At 58.2% G+C, this 20,099-nt stretch overlaps 1 protein-coding gene across 1 annotated transcript in view; it reads left to right on the forward strand.

Annotated features, from left to right (window-relative positions):
• PDE6B (phosphodiesterase 6B) overlaps nt 1-20,099 on the forward strand; it is a 30,401-nt gene that overhangs the window by 7,300 nt on the left and 3,002 nt on the right. The window contains exons 4-20 of the mRNA XM_055326285.1: nt 11,646-11,786; nt 11,866-11,940; nt 12,777-12,841; nt 13,587-13,653; nt 13,739-13,786; nt 14,460-14,609; nt 14,731-14,874; nt 15,455-15,520; nt 15,776-15,922; nt 16,533-16,640; nt 16,729-16,838; nt 16,940-17,027; nt 17,344-17,444; nt 17,628-17,735; nt 18,201-18,264; nt 18,600-18,674; nt 19,456-19,539. Coding sequence (XP_055182260.1) covers nt 11,646-11,786; nt 11,866-11,940; nt 12,777-12,841; nt 13,587-13,653; nt 13,739-13,786; nt 14,460-14,609; nt 14,731-14,874; nt 15,455-15,520; nt 15,776-15,922; nt 16,533-16,640; nt 16,729-16,838; nt 16,940-17,027; nt 17,344-17,444; nt 17,628-17,735; nt 18,201-18,264; nt 18,600-18,674; nt 19,456-19,539 — 1,641 coding nt within the window. The remainder of the gene's footprint in view (nt 1-11,645; nt 11,787-11,865; nt 11,941-12,776; nt 12,842-13,586; nt 13,654-13,738; nt 13,787-14,459; nt 14,610-14,730; nt 14,875-15,454; nt 15,521-15,775; nt 15,923-16,532; nt 16,641-16,728; nt 16,839-16,939; nt 17,028-17,343; nt 17,445-17,627; nt 17,736-18,200; nt 18,265-18,599; nt 18,675-19,455; nt 19,540-20,099) is intronic.

Here is a 20,099-nt window from a genome sequence, read left to right on the forward strand (position 1 = left end):
TCGATCCCAGAACTCCGGGGTCACGACCTGAGCCAAAGGCAGATGCTCAACCGCTGAGCCACCCAGGCGACCCCGGGAGTTTTAAATTTTAATGAAGTCCAATTAATTATTGTTTTCTTCATAAAGTGTAGTTAAGTGTTCTATCTTAAAACTCATTACCAAAAAAAAAAAAACCTCATTACCACGTCCATCTATAGGTGAATGGATAAAGCAGATGTGAGACAGCTGATAGATATAATGGAATATTATTCAGCTATACAAAGAATGAAATCTTGCCCCTTCCAAAGACATGGTTGGAGAGCATATTGCTGAACAAAAGAAGTCAGAGAAAAATACCACGTGATTTCACTTATATATGGAATTTAAAAAATAAAACAAACAAGCAAAGAGGAAAAAAAGAGGGAGGAAACAAAAAACAGGGAACACACTGACGGTTCCCCGAAGGGAGGTGGGGGGTAGGTGAGAGAGGTGTTGGGGATTAAGGAGGGCGCTTGCAGGGCTGAGCATCGCTGTTGTATGGAAGTTCAATCACCGCATCGTACACCGGAAACTAAGACTGTGTGCTAACTAACTGGAATAAAATAACAGAGTTTTTTTTAAAACTTCATTGCTGGGGATCCCTGGGTGGTGCAACGGTTTAGCGCCTGACTTTGGCCCAGGGCGTGATCCTGGAGACCCAGGATCGAATCCCACGTCCGGCTCCCGGTGCATGGAGCCTGCTTCTCCCTCTGCCTGTGTCTCTGCCTCTCTCTCTCTCTGTGTGTGACTATCATAAATAAATAAAATTAAAAAAAAAATTAAAAATAAAAATAAAAATAAAACTTCATTGCCAAATTCAAGGTCACCCATATTTTCTTCTATGTCGTCTTCTAGGAGTTTTATAGTTTTGTGTTTTATAGTTAGGTCCATGAATTAATATTTATAAAAGGTGTCAGGTCTGGGTCTAGATACACTTGTTAGCATATGGGTGTCAAATTGTGCAAAAATTATCCTTTCTCCATTGAATTGCCTTTGTTTCTTCATCAAACTGCAGTTATGTGGGTCTATTTCTGGGTTCTCTGTTGTTTTATTGATGTATGCATCTATTTTTTCACTAATACCATAGAGTCTTGATCATTTTAGCTTTATAGTCCTGAAATCAGAAATATCAATTCTCTAAGTTTTTTTTCCTGTAGTATTATACTGGCTATTCCATGGGCGGGGTGGGGGATGACTTTCCACACAGACTTTAAAATCAGTTTGTTTATCCCCACAAAACAGCTTGCTGATATTTTAGTTGGGACTGCATTTGTTAATTTGTACCTTAGTATTTCATTTTTATGCTAATGTAAGTGGTTCTGTGTTGTTGATTTCAAGTTCCAATTAGGTATTGATGAATGTAAAGAAAAGTGACTGACTTTCATATATTAACCTTGTATCCTGTGACCTTAAAACAATCACTTATTAGTTGCAGGAAGGTTTTTTAAATTGATTCCTTGGTATTTTCACATAGACAATCACGTCATCTGCAGGCAGACAGTTTTATTCCTTCCCTTCCAATCAATATACATAGTATTTCTTTTTTTTTTTTTATCTTACTGCACTTGCTAGGACTTCTGTTGAATATGAGCAGTGAGAGGGGACATCATTGCCTTATTCCCAATACTAGGGGGAAACATCCAGTTTCTCACCATTAAGTTTGATGCTCACTAAAGGGTTTTGTAGAATTTTCATCTATCTAAGGAAGCTTATTTCTGTTTGGCATAGAGTTTCTATTCTGAATGAGCGCTGGATTTTTGTCAAATGCTTGTTCTCCATCGATTGATACGATCATGTTACTTTTTCCATCTTTAGCCTGCTAATGTGGTAGAGTACTTTTTTTTTAAAAAAGATTTTATTTATTCATGAGAGACACAGGGAGAGAGAGAAGCAGAGACACAGGCAGAGGGAGAAGCAGGCTCCCTGCAGGGAGCCCAACGTGGAACTCGATCCCGGGTCCCCAGGATCAGGCCCTGGGCTGAAGGAGGTGCTAAACCACTGAGCCACTGGGGCTGCCCTGTGGTAGATTGTATTAATCGATTTTCAAATGTTGAGCCAGCTTTGTATACCTGAGATAAATCCCACTTAGTCATGTAATGTACTTATTTTTATACATTATTGGATTGGTTTTACTAATATTTTATAGAGATTTTTTGCATCTCTGTTGATAAGACATTTTGGTCTATAGTTTTTCTTTCTTGTGATGTCTCTATCTGGTTTTGGTATTAGGTAATGCTGGCTTCGTAGAATGGGTTAAGAGGTGTTCCCTCTGCTTCTATTCTTTGAAAGAGATTGTACTTAATTTGGTGTAATTTCTTACGTAATTTCTTCCCTTGATCAATGAATTTGTCAAGGACCAGTGCTTTGTTTTTGGGAGATTATTATTCCAATATTTTTAATACATATGCTTCTGTTCAGATTATTCCATTTCACCTTATATGGCTGTTGGTAGTTTATATCTTTCAAAGCATTGAAAAATTCATTTAATCTAAGTTGTCACATTTGGGGGCTCAGTGTTGTTCTTAGTGTTTATTATTTTTTTTTCTTCTGCTTGCTTTAGGCTTAAATTGATTTTCCTTTTCTAGTTTCCTAAAATCAGATTATTGATTTCAGGTCTTGCTTCTCCTCTAATCCTCTATCCTCCTAATATTATCCTCCTCTAATCTCCTCTGTCCATTTAATGTTGTAAACATCCCTCTAAGCACCGCTTTCACTACATCCCACAAATTTTAATAAGCTGTATTTTTTTTCATTTAGCTCAAACTCTATAAATTTCTTTCAAGAATTCTTCTTTGACCCATGTATTATTTTTTAAAAAATATTTTATTTATTCATGAGAGACACAGAGACAGAGACAGAGGCAGAGACACAGGCTCCATGCAGGGAGCCTGACGTGGGACTCGATCCCGGGTCCCCAGGATCAGGCCCTGGGCCGAAGGTGGCGCTAAACCGCTGAGCCGCCCGGGGCTGCCCTGACCCATGTATTATTTTTTTAAATATTTATTTATTTATGATAGTCACACACACACACACAGAGAGAGAGAGAGAGAGGCAGAGACACAGGCAGAGGGAGAAGCAGGCTCCATGCACCGGGAGCCCGATGTGGGATTCGATCCCGGGCCTCCAGGATCGCGCCCTGGGCCAAAGGCAGGCGCCAAACCGCTGCGCCACCCAGGGATCCCTGACCCATGTATTATTTAGAAGAGTTCTGTTTCATATATTTTGGAATTTTCCAGCTTTCTGTTTAATTTCTGATTTCTGATTCTACTGTTTTATGAAAATATATTCCTTATGATTTTTATTGTTTTACATATGTTAAGATGTGTTTTATGGCCCAGAATATGGTCTATTTGGGTGAGTGCTCCATGTGACCGCGAAAGAACATGTATTCTGCTGTTGTTGGATGCGGGGTCTGTTGATGTCCGTTATCTCCAGAGCTGTTTAGCTCACCTCTCACTGATTTTCTGCCCGCCAGGTCTATCAATTAGTGACAGAAGCGCGCAGAAGTTGGCCAGCTCGCGGGTTTATCTACTGCTCCCCCAATTCTACCAGCTTGCTAGGTGCATATGCAGCAAGGGTGCTCTCTCCTTGGAGAAATGTCCCCCGTGTCATTATGTAATGTCCCTTTTTACCGCTGACAGTTTTCCTTCTTCTAAAGTCTGCTTTGTCTACAACAGATGCAGCTACTCCAGCTTTCTTCTGATTGGTACGAGCATGCTATAGTATTTCTCCATCTCTTTACTTTTTTTCTAATTATTTTTATTGTGGTAAAAGACATAACATAAAATTTACTGTCTTAACCAAGTCTACAGTTCAGTCGTATTAGGTACATTCATATTGTGTAACCAACTCCAGCATCCGTCTCCCGAACTCTCCGCATATTCCCAAACTGAAACTCTATCCTCATTAAATACTAATGCCCCAGCGCCCTTGTCCCCAGGCCCTGGCACCCATCACCCTACCCTCTGTCTCTGTGCTTCTGGCTACTCAAAGTACCCTGTGTAAGTGGAAGCTTACGGCATTTGTCTTTTTGTGACTGGCTTGTTTCATTTCACATAAAGTCCTTGAGGTTCGTCCATTTGGTGGCAGGTATCCAAATTTCTTTCTTTTTAAGACTAAATAACATTCCGTTGTCTGGAGAGACTACATTTTGCTATCGTTACGTCCATCAGTGGACGTTGGTTTCCTTCCACACTTTACTGTGAATAGCATCGTTATAAATCGGAGTGCACAAACATCCCTTTGAGACACTGCTTTCAGCTCTTTTGTACACACCCAGATGTGGAATTGCTAGGTCATAGGGCAGTTCTAGTTTTAATTTTTTGAGACACTTTCATACTGTTTTCCACAGTGGTGGCACCATTTTCCATTCTCACCAACAGTGCACAGGGTTCCAATTTCTCCACACCCTCTCCAGCACTTGTTATTTCCTGTGTGTTTCTATGGTAGCACACTAATGGGTGTGAGGTGGTACTTCATTGCAGTTCGAGTGTGCATTGCCCTAATGATCAGTAATGTTGATCATTCTTTCATGTGAGTATTGGCCATCTGTGTATCTTCTTTGGAATGTCTGTTCAAGTCCTTCACCCATTTGGGCAACAAAAACTCATTTTTGTTGCTAAGTTTTAGGGATTCTTTATATTTTCTGCATATTCACCCCTTACAAGATATATGATTTACAAATATTTTCTCTCATTCTGTGGGCTGCCCTTTTACCTTTGATGCACAGAAGTTTTTAATTTTCAGAAAGTCCAATTTTTTTTCTTTTGTTGACTATGCCTTCATCCCAAACTCAGTACCAAGAAGCTTTTGTCCTACATTTTCTTTTAAGAGTTTTGTAGTTTTCGGTCTTATATTTAGATCCTTCATTTTTAGTTAATTTTTGCAAAAGATGTGAGGTAAGGATCCACCTTAATTATTTTGCATAGGAATATCCAGTTTTCCCAATACCATTTGTTCAAAGACTATCTTTTCCCCCAGTGAATGATCTTGGCACCCTTGTTGAAAATCATTTGACCACTTATGTGAGGGTTTATTTTTGAACTTTCTATTCCATTCCATGGATCTCTATGTCTGTCTTTATGTCAGTATTACAATGTTTTGGTTAAGGTAGTTTTGTAGCAAGTCTTGAATTCAGGAAGTATAAGTCCTCCTCCTTGTTCTTCTTTTCCGAGATTGGCTATTTAGGACCCTTGAGATTCCACATGAACTTAAGGATGGGTTGTTGTTGTTTTTTTTTATTTCTGCAAAAACATCATTGAGATTTTCATAGGGATTACATTGAATCTCTAGGTCACTTTGAGTGATATTGATATTGTAGCAATATTAAGTCTTCCAATTCATGACTAAAGCATGTCAATTTATTTATGTCTTCTTTAATTTATTTCAGCAATGTTTTCTAGCTTTAGTTCTCATAACAATACTAGCTTTTATAATGGCCCATGTACTTACCTTTATTGAAATCTTCATTTCTTCATACAGCTTTGAGTCCATCTTATGTCCTTTCATTTCCACTGCAGGACTCCCTTTAACATTTCTTGCAGGGAAGGTCTAGTGGTGGCAAATGCCCTCAGCTTCTGTTTACCTGGGAATGTCTTGATTTCTCTCTCAGTTTTGAAGGACAGCTTGGCGGATATAAGATTCTTGGTTGACAGGGTTTTTTTTCTTTTACCTTTGATTTTAGCTTTTTCTTGGACTTTGATTATGTCAACCCATTCTGACCTCCAAAATTTCTTATAAGAAATCTGCAGACAGCCTCAGGAGCCTTGTGTGTGACAAGTCACCTTCCTCACTGTTTTCACGGTTCTCTTTGTCTTGGCTTTTGACAGTTGATTATAATGTGTCTTGGTGTCAGTGTTTTTAGTTCATCTCATTTGGAGTTTGTTGAACTTCTTAGTTCACATTCATGTATTTCATCGAATTCAGAGGGTTTCCAGCCCTTATTTCTTCAAATACTGTCTCTGTGTATCCCTCTGCCCTGGCAAGGTCTGGGCCCCCTCCCTTAGGGCTGACGGGCTGAGTTGCTCTCATTCTGCCCTTGCTCTGTGGCCCCCTCTTCTCCCAGAAGTGGATAATGCAGCTTCCTCTCAGTCAGGCCTCAGAATTGCTTTGAGGACATTTCCCTAACTCTTATCAGCAGCATCTCCAAACAGTGGCCTCGGGCCAGGATTCAAATCCAACCCCATACATTGTAGGTGTAAGTCTGGGAGCGTTTTCTTGGCCCTGACCACACACATGTTCGTTCCCCCACTGGGTGTTGCCCAGGTCGAGGGAGGGATGCAGTTTCCTCCAGGGGAAGCCAGGTTTTTAATTATATGTCTGTCGTGTCCTGAGCCCCCACCTCAGTGTCCAACTACCCCCACTTGACTGCTCCCCTTTATAAATATAATCAGGGCTCTGTCTGCCACTGTCACAGACACAACTCAGGGTCCTTCTGGTCCTGCACCCTGACTCAGGAGTCAGAGCCATGCTTGGAAAACTTGGGTCACGTCACTGGGTGGCCTCAGGGGCTCCCGTGCAGTCCCCTCCCCTCCTCTGACTTTCCCCACCCCCCGCTCCACCCCAGCCATCGTCCCCATGGGGTCCCTCTGCCAGGAACAGCTTCCACACACTGTGCAGCTCCTCCGCAGGGCACCCCCCGCCCCAGCTCCACATCCAGCGCTGCTCTCCTGTTCCCTCGGTCTACTCATATCTTGTAACAAGCCGAATGGCTGCTCATTTTGATCGTGTCCTAGCTGCCCGCCGCCCCCACCCAGAAGGGAATCCTAAGACTCGGATTTTTGTCTGTTCTGTCGTCCAGTTACCCCAGCTCTAAACCAGGTAATGAGTATCATTCCGGCAAATGAATTGCCAGCGCCTGGGAACCAGGGGCTACCTGGAAGGCGAGGTTTCTGGCCCCTCGGACCACACGCATGCACGGTGGGCTTCCGGCCAGGGCTCCAGGGGGACTTCGAGGTGGGTGTCCGCGGCTCTCCGTGTGCCTTGACTTCCTGCTCAGACATCCCCCCGTCCGGGCAGAAAGCTGTTTCTGACACCTCATACCATGAGCAACATTTTAAAGAACCGTAAATTAGTTGCCTGAAGCACAGGGCTGTCCCTCACACACCTTCGGGGAGAAAGGTCCGTCGTGACCAGGGACCGCCCCGCGCAGCTTGCCGTCAAGCCTGCGGCTGCCTCCCCCTGGCCTCCGCGTGCTGGGGAACAGGGCCCCTCCTGCTCCGACCTCGCTGCTCTCCAGGGTCCTCGCAGCCACTCAGCAGGGCCCTGGCCCCTCAGCCCTGACCACCCTTCTGGCACACTCCACGCAGGGGCCCCTGTCAGTCCCTTTCCAGAAGCGTCTAAGCCATTTGGTCAGAGGTGACAGAAGCAACAAGGTCAACATTAGGTGCAGCCATGGATGCTAGAATTTCTCCGTGAGAAATCTGCTGAGTCGAGTGACTGGTCAGTTTTAGCAGAGTGACTCCCACTGTCCAGCGGGCCACAGGGCGCCAGAAGCTGGATGAAGGGCCCCACCAGACAGGACTCTGTCCTCTTCCACCTGCTAGGCTGCCCGCGGCCTGCGGCTCACTTGAAGACCACAAGACAGGCGCCGCCCCTCCCGGGACCGGACAATCTCAGGAGGCCATGTGGACAGCCCAGGGCTCAGCTGCTGGCCCCATATTCTTGTCCTGTGCCTGAGGAGAAACGTTCAGAGGTCAGGAAGCAGCCAGGAGGGGCTGGCACGCCTCTCCCCGCTGGGCAGTGCCAGCCGACTTGGCGGCGGCCCCCGCGTGATGGCCCTGGACACAGAGTTGGGGAGGATGTGCCGTAGTACAGACCACCTTCCCACGACAAATCACTTCAGGAGATGGATAAAGGTGAACTCTAGTGAAACAGCAAGAAAACGATGAAGGCATCCTGACGCCTCCTGAAGGGGGAGTGTGGGTCAGGCCTCACTAGGCAGCGCTCTCCTCCAGGAGGCCATGCAGGCCTCTGTTGTCCGCCCCTTTGTTTCTGAGGTCACCGCGGCCCCCAGGTTCATGTCGGAGCAGGAGTCCGTGAAGAGCAGCGCCGCAGCACCCCGCGGATCATGGCTCTGGGCCCGTCAGCCACCTGGTGTTTGGTTCACGTGACATGTGGTGGCGCTGGTGTGCTGGGTGCTGATGTCAGGAAGGGGTGACCCCTCCCCAGGGAGGGGCCCAGGCCCAGGAGATGAGGTGTGACTTGCACCCTAAAGGAGGGGACGGGGGAAGCCAAGAGGCCCTTGGTGAGCCAGGTGAGGCCCTAGTGTGAATCAACAAGTTTCCTATATTTTAAAGACGAGATTTCACTTAAGAAGCTGGGTTTCGGCACAGCCAGTTAGGCGTCTAACTCTTGATCTCGGCTCCAGTCTTGACCTGAAGACCTCGGGTTCAAGCTCTGCGTTGAGCTCCATGCTGGGCGGGGAGGCTGCTTAAGAAACGCAAGCAAAGGGATCCCTGGGTGGCGCAGCGGTTTGGCGCCTGCCTTTGGCCCAGGGCGCGATCCTGGAGACCCGGGATCGAATCCCACGTTGGGCTCCCGGTGCGTGGAGCCTGCTTCTCCTTCTGCCTATGTCTCTGCCTCTCTCTCTCTGTGACTATCATAAATAAACAAAAATTAAAAAAAAAAAACTTTAAAAAAAAAAAAAGAAACGCAAGCAAGCAAGCCTGAGCCCCATCCACTGACCCTGAGGGCCCTGGCCTGCTCCTCTCTACCAGGCGACACGGAGGGTGTCAGCCGATGCCGGGGTCTCCTTGGCCTGGCGTCCCGGGGCGGGAAGGGCAGGAGCAGGCTCAGAAGGCCCCAGGCTGGGGTCAAGGCAGTGCTTGAGAGGCCGTCCAGGAGGCCCAGGCCCTGGGAGAGTCAGGAAGAGCCACCGCACAGTGACACAGCACAGGCAGCACATGAAGACACCTGGACCAAGTTCCAGAACAGTCCAGGGAGTGGAGCTCAGACGAGCGGTAGCAGGGACAGGGAGGGCGCTGGTCCTAGATCCTGACTCCACAGACGTGAAGGTTCATCCCGTGGTGTCCCACCTCAACGCTTACTGCATGTGCCAGACTCGGCTGGGAAAATTAAAGAAGGAAATGGGGGGGTGGGGGGCTGCGGCCCCCGGTGAGCCGGGCTGCTGGACATGTGGCCCAGCCATGGAGCCCCGACATCCTCAGGGCCAGGAGAGAACCTGCTTCAGAGCAGAGGCCAGCGCAGGCCGGACTGGAGGGGGCGGGGGGGGGGCGGGAGGGAGGGATGGGCCGGGGTGGGGAGTCACGGAGGGTCGCCCTTGGGTGCCGTGCTGTGCATCTTCCTCCCGGGGACAGGCTATCCCACGCCGCGGGCCCCTCGGCCTCCCCCAGCCCGGCTTCCCCATCCTCACCGTCCTAACCCGGGCACCGTCCGCAGGGGCCCAGGGGGCACGTGGGGGTTAGATGTGGGATGAAGGCGCTCGGAAAGGCCCCCAAGACACGCTCGCACTGTTCGTGGGGGCTCTCAGGGAGCCTGACTCATCCTCCAGTCTTCTTCCCAGCACCCTGAGGGGGCAAACGTCACTGTCCCCACTTTACAGGTGGGGAGACTGAGGCCCTGGCAGTCAGCTGAGGAGAAGCAGATGGGCGGCCCCCTCGCCAAGTGGGGGGAGGGCGAAGTGTCCTGTGTCCCGGAGCCCCCAGGACTGGGGTGCGGGCCAGCAGCACGGAGAGGGGGCCCCAAGCAGTGCGTGAGCGGCTGCGGGTCCACGCTGCCCCGTGTATCCGTGCTCAGGCAGCCGCCGGCCCGGGACCGGAACTCGCGCCCCAGAGTGCCGAGCTGCACGGCGTCCGTGGGGCCAGCACGCACACAGGTGCGAGGTCTCGGTGCCCAGAGCTGTGATCCGGAACTGCGGCACCGCCCGGCCTCCCGAGCTTGTGTGGGGTGGGCAGCCCTCGCCGGCCGCTCAGAGTGGAGCAGCGTGTGGGGCAGCTGCCGAGCACCGGCCCCCCAAAGACGGCTTTAGGCTCAGACTCCGAGGTGAGGACGCCCCGGAGAAGTGCTGTGAAGGCAGAGGACAAAACTTTTGCAAAGGCCCTGTGGCCGCTCGGAGTGCGTGCCAAGGGCACGTGGGAGGGCCACAGGCCTTGGACACTGATGGGCAGAGAGGGGCAGGGACAGGCCACCAGAAAAGCCTCCTCCAGCCACGGGGGGTAGTGGGTGGATCAGGTCTCCAGGAACTTTGCGGTGGGGGTGGGGGCGGGGGAGCTGCGCTGCCTCCTGGTGAGAGCGCTCCGGGGTACAGGGGTCTCCAGGGCCCATTCTTGCCTGGGACAGCAGGGGGTCTGCGAGGGGCTGGGGGCAGCCGTGCAAGGAGGCCCCGGCCCCAGGCGACATGCCCTACGCCGGAAGGTAGCGGGGAGCCGAGTGGGGCGCCCTGGGGGGCAGGCCTCATGGGGTTCCTCTGGGCCTGGCCAGTGACCCGGGGGCCGACGACCTGGGCAGGTCAGGCCGGGTCTCACAGAGCAGGTCCATGAACCCCCACCCTCGAGCCGTTCTATGGTGTCCGGAACACGACGCATCCCCGTTCCCAAGACGCAGCCTCTCAGGCTGATGGGGGAGTCGGGCTGCTCAGAGTTCCGCCTTCGCCCTTCATGCAGCTGCCCCCCCACTCACCCACCCGCCAGGGTGGCTCTGGACCTCTGCAGTCCCATGAGTGTGTACGTGTTGGGGGGAGTGACAGTTCACACCCACCTGCTGCTGTGCCCCCAGGTGCTGCTGTGCTCCCCAGGTGTGCGTGGGGGGTGTGGCCACATGCTCACAGGTGTGCCCCCAGGTGCTGCTGTGCTTCCCCAGGTGTGTGTGGAGGTGAAAGTGGCCACAGGCTCACAGGTGTGCCCCCAGGTGCTGCTGTGCTCACCCAGATGTGCGTGGAAGGGGAGGTGGCCACAGGCTCACAGGTGTGCCCCCAGGTGCTGCTGTGCTTCCCCAGGTGTGCGTGGAGGGGGACCACAGGCTCACAGGTGTGCCCCCAAGTGCTGCTGTGCTCCCCAGGTGTGGGGGGGCCATAGGTTCACAGGTGTGCCCCCAGGTGCTGCTGTGCTTCCCCAGGTGTGCGTGGAGGGGGACCACAGGCTCACAGGTGTGCCCCACGTGCTGCTGTGCCCCCAGGTGCTGCTGTGCTCCCCAGGTGTGCGTGGGGAGTGTGGCCACATGCTCACAGGTGTGCCCCCAGGTGCTGCTGTGCTTCCCCAGGTGTGTGTGGAGGTGAAAGTGGCCACAGGCTCACAGGTGTGCCCCCAGGTGCTGCTGTGCTTCCCCAGGTGTGCGTGGAGGGGGACCACAGGCTCACAGGTGTGCCCCAGGTGCTGCTGTGCTCCCCAGGTGTGCGTGGAGGGGAGCGACAGGCTCACAGGTGTGCCCCAAGTGCTGCTGTGCTCCCCAGGTGTGCGTGGAGGGGAGCCACAGGCTCACAGGTGTTGCTGTGTTCCCCAGGTGTGCATGGAGGGGGGGCACATGCTCACAGGTGTGCCCCAAGTGCTGCTGTGCTCCCCAAGTGTGCGTGGAGGGGGGCCACAGGCTCACAGGTGTGCCCCCAGGCGCTGCTGTGCTCCCCAGGTGTGCGTGGGGGGGTGTGGCCACAGGCTCACAGGTGTGCCCCGCAGGTGCTGCTGTGGTCGGCCAACAAAGTATTTGAGGAGCTGACGGACATCGAGAGGCAGTTCCACAAGGCCTTCTACACCGTGCGGGCCTACCTGAACTGTGACCGCTACTCCGTGGGCCTCCTGGACATGACCAAGGAGAAGGTGAGGCCCGCGCTCCTCCTGGCGCCGCACCGCCGCAGTGCTGCCTCACTGACCGTCCGTCCCTCCTGTCTCTGCTCAGGAATTCTTTGACGTGTGGCCTGTGCTGATGGGAGAAGCGCAGCCGTACTCGGGCCCACGCACACCCGATGGCCGTGTGAGTCCGGGAGGAGGGGCAAGGCGCAGCCTGAGCAGCGTGGGCGTGGGAGGTGGGGACAGGGGTGGCGGGCTGGCTGGGACCCGACCCCTCTGGAGGGAGGGAGGCTCTGAGTGCTTGTGCTGCCCCCTGGCTCCAGCTGCTGCTCGGGGGCGCGAGGGGGGGGCTGTTCTCCAGGGGAGGGTTGTCAGCCTCGCTGGGACGACCAGCATCTGTCCTGTGTCCTACCCTGAGTCCCTGTAGCAGCTCCGTGAGGAACCGTGTAGACGTGTGTGCACGCACGTGTACCTGTGCACGAGAGAGGCGGGGTGAAAAGGGCATGGAAGCGTGGGCGGATACCTCTGCCACTTACTGTGCGTCCAATCTGCAGGACACTACCCCGCCCGGCCATGCCTCAGTGTCCCCACCTGTCCCATGGGGGCGGTAGCTGCCTTCCTCACAGCACCGTGTGCCAAGGGTGTAGAAGAGGCCCTGCACGTGGCGTGGCTGTGACCATGACCTGCCACGGTTGTGTGTGTGTACAGTGGGCCGTGTGTGTGAGTGGGCCGTGTGTGTCCATGTGAAGGGGGAGGGGGAACCAGCTTGTGTGTGGGCTTGAGCGGGACACAGAACGTGCGTTTGTCCCACGAGCGTCGGGGGTGGTCTGCGTGTGTGGTCGTATGTAACGGCGTGGGCGCGTGTGTGCACTTCCCTGTGTGCACGTGCAGGTTGTGAGTAGCTGTGTCGGTGAGGTGCGTGCGCACGTCCGGGCGGGCACTGGGGGGCCCCTCCCCTCCGGGGGCTTCCCTCTGCAGCCTTGCCCGGGGCCGCTCACCACCGCGGCGGTCCTTTCACAGGAAATCGTCTTCTACAAGGTCATCGACTACATCCTCCACGGCAAGGAGGACATCAAGGTCATCCCGTAAGTGCCAGGATTTTACGAGAAGCGCCAGCGGGGGCGGGCACCCCAGACCCCTGCTGGGTGGGCCTCGGGAAGTCACCACATGGATTCTTCAGCCTTCCAGGGGTGCTCCCTCAGCTGTGGGGCGCGCAGGACGGGGGAGGGAGGGGGGGAGACACCGTGACGGCCAGGGTGGACCTCCAGGGGCCCAGGTGAGCCATCCAGGTGGCCCTGCCAGCAGCAACTGACCTTTGCATCCCTCAGGGTTGCTTCTTAGCTCACCCAGCCACGCAGGCCGGGGTGGGGGGGTGGGGGGGGCAGAAGGCACGGCCCGTAGGGCGGGAGGGGAGGGGAAACCCGTCCCAGAAGGAACGCGGCTGGGTGGGGGGCAGGGCCGGGCTGCAAACCAGCGAGACTGGGGAGAGCTGCTGGCCATGTGGCCCCAAGACCCCACGAGCCTGCGAGGACCCCACCCTGCAGGTCCCACGAAGGGACTGGGCTCCCGGGGGCAGGCCGGCGGGCCAGGGGACCAACGCTGAGCTCCAGGCGCTCCTCCAGTGGGAGGGGGGCTCCGACAGGCTGAGGGGCCTCCGTGTAACAGAGGCAGGACGAGCGGCTCAGACACCCCAAACCTCACCCTGCCTCCTCCGAGTCTCCCGGGGCACGGCCTGCGAGCTTTCCACCGCCCCGGAGCTCTGGAAAGGGAATACAGGGACACCCAGAGCCCTGAACCGCAGCCCGGCCCGACGCCCTGCTCTCCCCGCAGCTCGCCCCCCGCCGACCACTGGGCCCTGGCCAGCGGCCTTCCGACCTACGTGGCAGAAAGCGGCTTTGTGAGTCTGGGGGCCCCGCCCGCCCCGCCCGCCGCCTCCGCCGCGGAGGGCGCGCCAGGCAAGTAGTGTCCCCATCCTCTTCCAGATCTGTAACATCATGAACACCGCCGCGGACGAGATGTTCACGTTCCAGGTACGTCCCCCTCCTTGCAGAACGCGAGTCGTGCTGGGCAGGAAGACGCTGTGGTTCCGCAAGGCTGCACTGAAGCAGCGTTTGCTCCTTAAGAAACCACCTCCAAACCTCCGGGGCCAAGGCGGCCCCGCATGCCCCACGGTGTGGGTGGGTGCGCTGGCTGCGGTGGGTGCGCGGCCCGGCTGGAAGGGGCCTCCTGTGGGGCCGGCTCCTCCGGGCAGGGCCCGAGTCAGCGGGGCCGCGCCACTGGCCTTGGTCTCCAAGACCTCTCCCGGGACCGGCCAGGGCTCTGGGGCCGCGAGTCGGGAACAGCTGCACCACTCGTGGGGCCGGCAGAGGGACGGCAAGGCCCCGCTCCCGAGGACTGAGAGCGTTAGGGGCAGAGGGCCAACCGGGCTGGAGCCTTCGGAGCCAGGGAGCCTGCGTGACCGCGGGACCCACGCCCCGGAGCCACCTGCTGGGCACGCAGCCTCAGCTGGGGCCCGTGGGAGAGGTCCCGGCGCAAACCCCCAGACCCGGAGCTCCCGGCCACGGGGTGGAGGCGGGGGTGCCGAGCCCACAGGAACCCTGAGCCCTCACCGCCGCTTGGGGACAGAGGACATCGCTCATGCCCGCTGGGTGACGGGCCGGGCCGCAAGCAGCGTGGCGGGCACCCCGACGCCTCTCCCTGCAGGAAGGGCCCCTGGACGACTCAGGCTGGGTCATCAAGAACGTCCTCTCCATGCCCATCGTCAATAAGAAGGAGGAGATCGTGGGGGTTGCCACGTTCTACAACAGGAAGGACGGGAAGCCCTTCGATGAGCAGGATGAGGTCCTCATGGAGGTAAAGCGCGACCCGGGGCGGCCCTGGGGGGGGACACGGGCACAGCGGGGGAGCCCTCGCCGCCTTCTGCCTGCGGCCCGAGGACGTGCCCATGGTGGTGGCACCGCCGCTCTGTCTGCAGTCCCTCACTCAGTTCCTGGGCTGGTCGGTACTGAACACCGACACCTACGACAAGATGAACAAGCTGGAGAACCGCAAGGACATCGCCCAGGACATGGTCCTGTACCACGTGAGATGCGACAAGGACGAAATCCAGCTGATCCTGGTACCACTCCTGTCGCCCACGGCCCCTTCTGCCCAGAGGGGAGGCAGGCCGTCCCGCGGGGGGGGGGGGGGCTGTGGTCGAGCCCCGAGCCCCCCTGGCGGCCCAGGGGCTCCGCGCAGCCAGCGGCTGTCCCTTCCCTGCGTCCTGGGCCCGAGCGGGTGGCGGTCATCTGCGTGCAGGCCTCCCGCGGGCGTCGTCCGTGTGCCGGGGAGGTCGGGACGGACTCAGGGAAGGGCAGCCGCTGCCTGCACCGTCACCTACCTCTGAGGCTGTGGCTGGGGCTTCCAATGGGCTTGTGCCAGAAGCCACCTTGGGCCCCCAGGAGGGGCACAGGGGGCGCTGTCGCCCCGTCCCCGCCACGAGGGGCACCATCCCCCCTCAGGGGCCCCGTACCCCCACAAGGGGCCCTGTCCCGCCCCCAGGAGCCCCGTCCCCATCATGAGGGGCCCCATCCCCCCAGGGGCCCTGTCCCCCCCCACAGGGACCATTTCCCCCCCAGAGGCCCCGTCCTCCCCCAGGGGCCCCGTCCCCCCCACGAGCGGGCGGCTCACTCAGTCTGACCGGCCCCCTTCCCCCCTAGCCAACGAGGGAGCGCCTGGGGAAGGAGCCTGCGGACTGTGAGGAGGATGAGCTGGGAACACTCTTGGTCAGAATCTGACCCCCACCCCTCAGGTGGACCCTGGAGGCCCGAGGGGCGGGAGCCCTCCCCATCCCGGGGAGCTGTGTGCCTGGGGTGTCCCCGCCCCTGCTGTCCTGGTGGGGCCGGGGACCACAGGCACGTGAGTGTCCCCCCCGCAGGAAGGGCAGCTGTCCCCACGCTCCCGGGGCGTCTGAGGTGCACAGAGGATGCTGGGAGGGGCACAGCCCAGCCTGCCCCCCTCAGCCCGCCGTCCCCCCACAGAAGGAGGTGCTGCCGGGGCCAAGCAAGTTCGACATCTACGAGTTCCACTTCTCGGACCTGGAGTGCACGGAGCTGGAGCTGGTCAAGTGCGGCATCCAGATGTACTACGAGCTGGGCGTGGTCCGCAAGTTCCAGATTCCTCAGGAGGTGGGGGGCAGGGCGAGGGGTCCCAGGTCCGAGCCCCAACAGTGGGGACGAGTGGTCAGAGGTCCGGGGCCAGCAGGGCGCGCACAGGTGCCCAGAGGAAATGCAGGACGAGGGGATGTGTGGGCGCAGGTGGATGGGGGTCGGTCGCGGGCGTCCCAGGCCGCCAGGTGAACACAGAGAGCCCCTCGGAGCACCCCCCCCCCCCCCGCCTCCACCTCACTCTCCAGGGAGCCCGCTCCCCCCCCCCCCCGCCCCGCCCAGTGAGGAGCAGAGCAGCCTGCCTCGCGCTCCCCTGGGAACGGGTGCACGCTGGCGGCCTCAGAAGCCACTTCCCTACATACTGAAGGGAAACACAAAAGATACAAGTACAGAAATTATTAATAGAATTGCTTCGATTTCAGAATCCTTTTCTGACCCTCAAAGTCACCGAGGACGCGTTATTGCTTCTCGCGGCGCCCGGGCCCCAGCCGGGGTCACACACACACACACACACACAAGCCCACGCGCGGTGCCTGCGGGGTGCTGTCACACCCATCCGGGCCCTAGAGCCTGGGCCTCAGCGGCCCCGCAGACCTGCGCCCCCGTGCTCAGCCCGGCCGGCCTCCCCTAGGTCCTGGTGCGCTTCCTGTTCTCCGTGAGCAAGGGGTACCGGAGGATCACCTACCACAACTGGCGCCACGGCTTCAACGTGGCCCAGACGATGTTCACGCTGCTCACGGTGCGCGGCCGGCTGGCGGGCGCCCTGCAGGGGGGGGCCCCGACCCCTGGGGCGGGCGGAGGCGGCGAGCCGGTGCCTGTGTCCGCAGACGGGCAAGCTGAAGAGCTACTACACAGACCTGGAGGCCTTCGCCATGGTGACGGCCGGCCTGTGCCACGACATCGACCACCGCGGCACCAACAACCTGTACCAGATGAAGTAGGCGCCGGGGCGGGGGCTGCGCGGAGCTCGCGCCGTGGGAAGCACGGGGGCGCCCCCAGCCCGCTGCGGGCCTCTGACCCAGCCAACCTCCGCCGCAGATCCCAGAACCCCCTGGCCAAGCTCCACGGCTCCTCCATCCTGGAGCGGCACCACCTGGAGTTCGGGAAGTTCCTGCTCTCCGAGGAGGTCCGTGTCGCCCCCGCTCAGGGCAGGTCCCGCGCCCCCGGCCCAGCGACGACAGCACAGGGCTCCGAGCGGCCTCCGAGGCCCGTCGGGGGCTGCAGTGGGGTCAGGGCGGGGGGGGGGGTGCACCCCAGTCTCAGGCAGCGGTGGAGGCCGAGCGCCTCCCAGCACCAGCCCGAGGCCACCTGGGTCCCCTGGGCCCCCCGGGGGCAGTGCCACGACCTGGGGTAGAAGCCGGCCAGCAGCCCGACAGGGACCCACGGGCGGACCCGGGAGGGGGCAGACCGGCCCGCCCGCGCGACCAGAGCCCTCCCCGCAGACCCTGAACATCTACCAGAACCTGAACCGGCGGCAGCACGAGCACGTGATCCACCTCATGGACATAGCCATCATCGCCACCGACCTGGCGCTCTACTTCAAGTGGGTGCCCCCCCCCCCGCCTCCCTGTGGGGGCGGCCAGGAGACGCGGGGAGCTGCGGTGGGGAGCAGGGGCCGCACAGGTCTGGGCTCTCTGCCTCGGTTTCTCTCCTAGAAGGGTGCTTGGGTGAGGGTCGAGGAGGAGGAGGGGGCGGGGCGTAGACTCTCTTTGTTCTTGGGGTTCAGGAAGAGGACAATGTTCCAGAAGATCGTGGATGAGTCTAAGAACTACGAGGACAGGAAGAGCTGGGTGGAGTACCTGTCCCTGGAGACGACGCGGAAGGAGATAGTCATGTGAGCAGTGGGGGCGACAGGAGCCCCCCCCAGCTGGTCGATCTCAGACGTCCCCCCACAAAACTAGAAGACCCCCGGCCCTGCCCGAGGGGGCCGCAACAGAGCAGCTCGTCTCTAAACGGCTTTGCTAAAGCGTCAAGCCAGCGCTCCATCTGCCCTGCTCCTCCTCCTCTGCGGGGGACAGGACAGGACTGGGGGTCAGACGGCCCATTTCCTTAGCTCGTGACCTTGGCAGTGATTTCCTCACTTTATGAACCTCCACTGATGCGCCACGAAACGGAGATTCAGGACTCGGGTCCCGCTGCAGGCCTGCCCCCGAGGTCCACAGGGAGGCTGCCTGATAAATAGCTGGTTGCCGGGGTGGGGGGGAACACGAGGGTGGGGCCTGCAGTGGGGGGGAGTGCGAGGTGGCCGTGGAGGGGTGGGAGGGGGCCAGCAGCGCCCTGGAGCTTCATCTGCCCACAGGGCCATGATGATGACGGCGTGTGACCTGTCTGCCATCACCAAGCCCTGGGAAGTCCAGAGCAAGGTCAGAAGTCATGCAGGGTCCCTGCCTCTGGAGACCACAGGGAGAGGAAGCCTGTGGGGTGGGAGGGGAGGGCAGGGGTACAGAACCTTCTCTTGCAAGTAGCCCCCGAGGCCTCCAGCCCTGCCCCACCCCCGCTCCAGGGCTGGCTGGCGGCCACACTGGGAAGTGCCAATAAGCATCCTGTGCACTAGGCCCAGCCTGAAGAATTGGAGCCCCAGAGGGCCTGGGACCAAGGAGACCGAGGGCAGAGGAGGGCAGGAGCCTCTTTCCTCAATTTCTGACCAAGCACTGAACCCCCCCCAAGATGACTGCCTTTTATGCACCCACCCCCCAAGGTTGCTCTGCTGGTGGCGGCTGAGTTCTGGGAACAAGGGGACTTGGAAAGGACAGTTCTGGATCAGCAGCCCATTGTGAGTGTTACTTCCAGAATCTTCTACCCCACCGGGCTCCTTGGGAACCTCGGGCTTCGCTTGGTGCAGAGGACCCCTGGGGACTTGGGGTCGGAGACCTCAGTCTCACTTTGTGGGGTTGGTCACATGACACGAGGTGGGTGTGAACTTTGATGGCTCGAGATCTGGGTAGGGTGTAGACCCCGACCTAGGGTCTGCAGGAAGCTGTGGTGTCCGGGCAGAAATGGAAAGTCCTTGTGAGAGTGGCCCGAGCAGGCTGTGCCGTGAGGCTCGGGCAGGCTGGGGGCTGCTCCGGGAAGGCCTGGCCCGGGGACAGTAGGGTGCCAGGGAAGGCCCGTGGCCGGGGCCCAGCCCACACAGGGGACAGACGAGGCTGATGTCCTTGGGTCAGCAACATGGCTCGACTGGGCTGCTGGACCACTGCGGCCTCGGCGTGGACTGGTACGGGCACAGCGCCGTCCACGCGGCCTCGGCGTGACCCAAGGGCACAGGCACAGCACCCCGCCGTCCAGGGCCGGCTGACCTCAGGTGGAGGCTCTGGGGCCAGGGCCAGACCGAGGGTGGCTCCCAAGGACCAGGGGCTCGGGTGCAGGCAAGTAAGGGGCCTTGCCCGGTGGCCCCGAGCGGGGAGGGCGCCCCCGTCCAGGCCCAGCGCCATCGGGAGGCTCAGCCCCAAGCAGAGGCTCTGCCCTCACCCCGTGGACACTGTGCGCCGGGGCTGCGAGCCGGGCCGGGGCCGACTCCTGCAGGCTCAGAGGAGGTGTCTCTGCTCCCCCACAAGCCGATGATGGACCGGAACAAGGCAGCCGAGCTCCCCAAACTACAGGTTGGCTTCATCGACTTCGTGTGCACGTTCGTGTACAAGGTGAGCAGCGTGCATCGGGGTCACAGGCGGGCGGCGCGGGCTGGCCCGGGGCCTGACCTGCCGCAGCCCCACCTCCGCCCCCGGCACTTAGACCTGAAAGCCGCAGCGTCACTCCAGCCGCTTCCACCCTCGGGAAGGGCCGCCGCTCATCGGGAGGCCTCACCCCAAGCCCCATCTAGGGCCCCCACGCGTGGCCTACACATTTTCAGGGCACAGACTGCAGTTTGCCTGCAGGCACACGCGTTCACGGCTGTGAGGCCAGGACAGGGAGGGCCGCCTGCCACAGCTGGGAAGGCCTCTCCCGACCAACAGGTTGCACACTCGAGGTTGACAGTGGACATGAGCTGTGACCTCGCAGTCGAGAGGACGCTCGGGGGCGTGCCGGGGGGCCGGGTGCAGAGCCCTCCCACGTGATGCCCTACGTGGCCCTGGGCTCCGCGCCTTCTGGCCCTGGCGGCTGCAGGGACCCACACTGTGACCGAGGGGTGGTCTGGTGCTGAGCAAAGTCACCCCTGACTGGGCAGGCCACGCCCCACCTCGACCACCGCGCACCCCAGCTC

The sequence above is a fragment of the Nyctereutes procyonoides genome, unplaced genomic scaffold, assembly GCF_905146905.1.
Source record: "Nyctereutes procyonoides isolate TBG_1078 unplaced genomic scaffold, NYPRO_anot_genome, whole genome shotgun sequence".
In the NCBI taxonomy this organism is placed as follows: domain Eukaryota; kingdom Metazoa; phylum Chordata; class Mammalia; order Carnivora; family Canidae; genus Nyctereutes; species Nyctereutes procyonoides.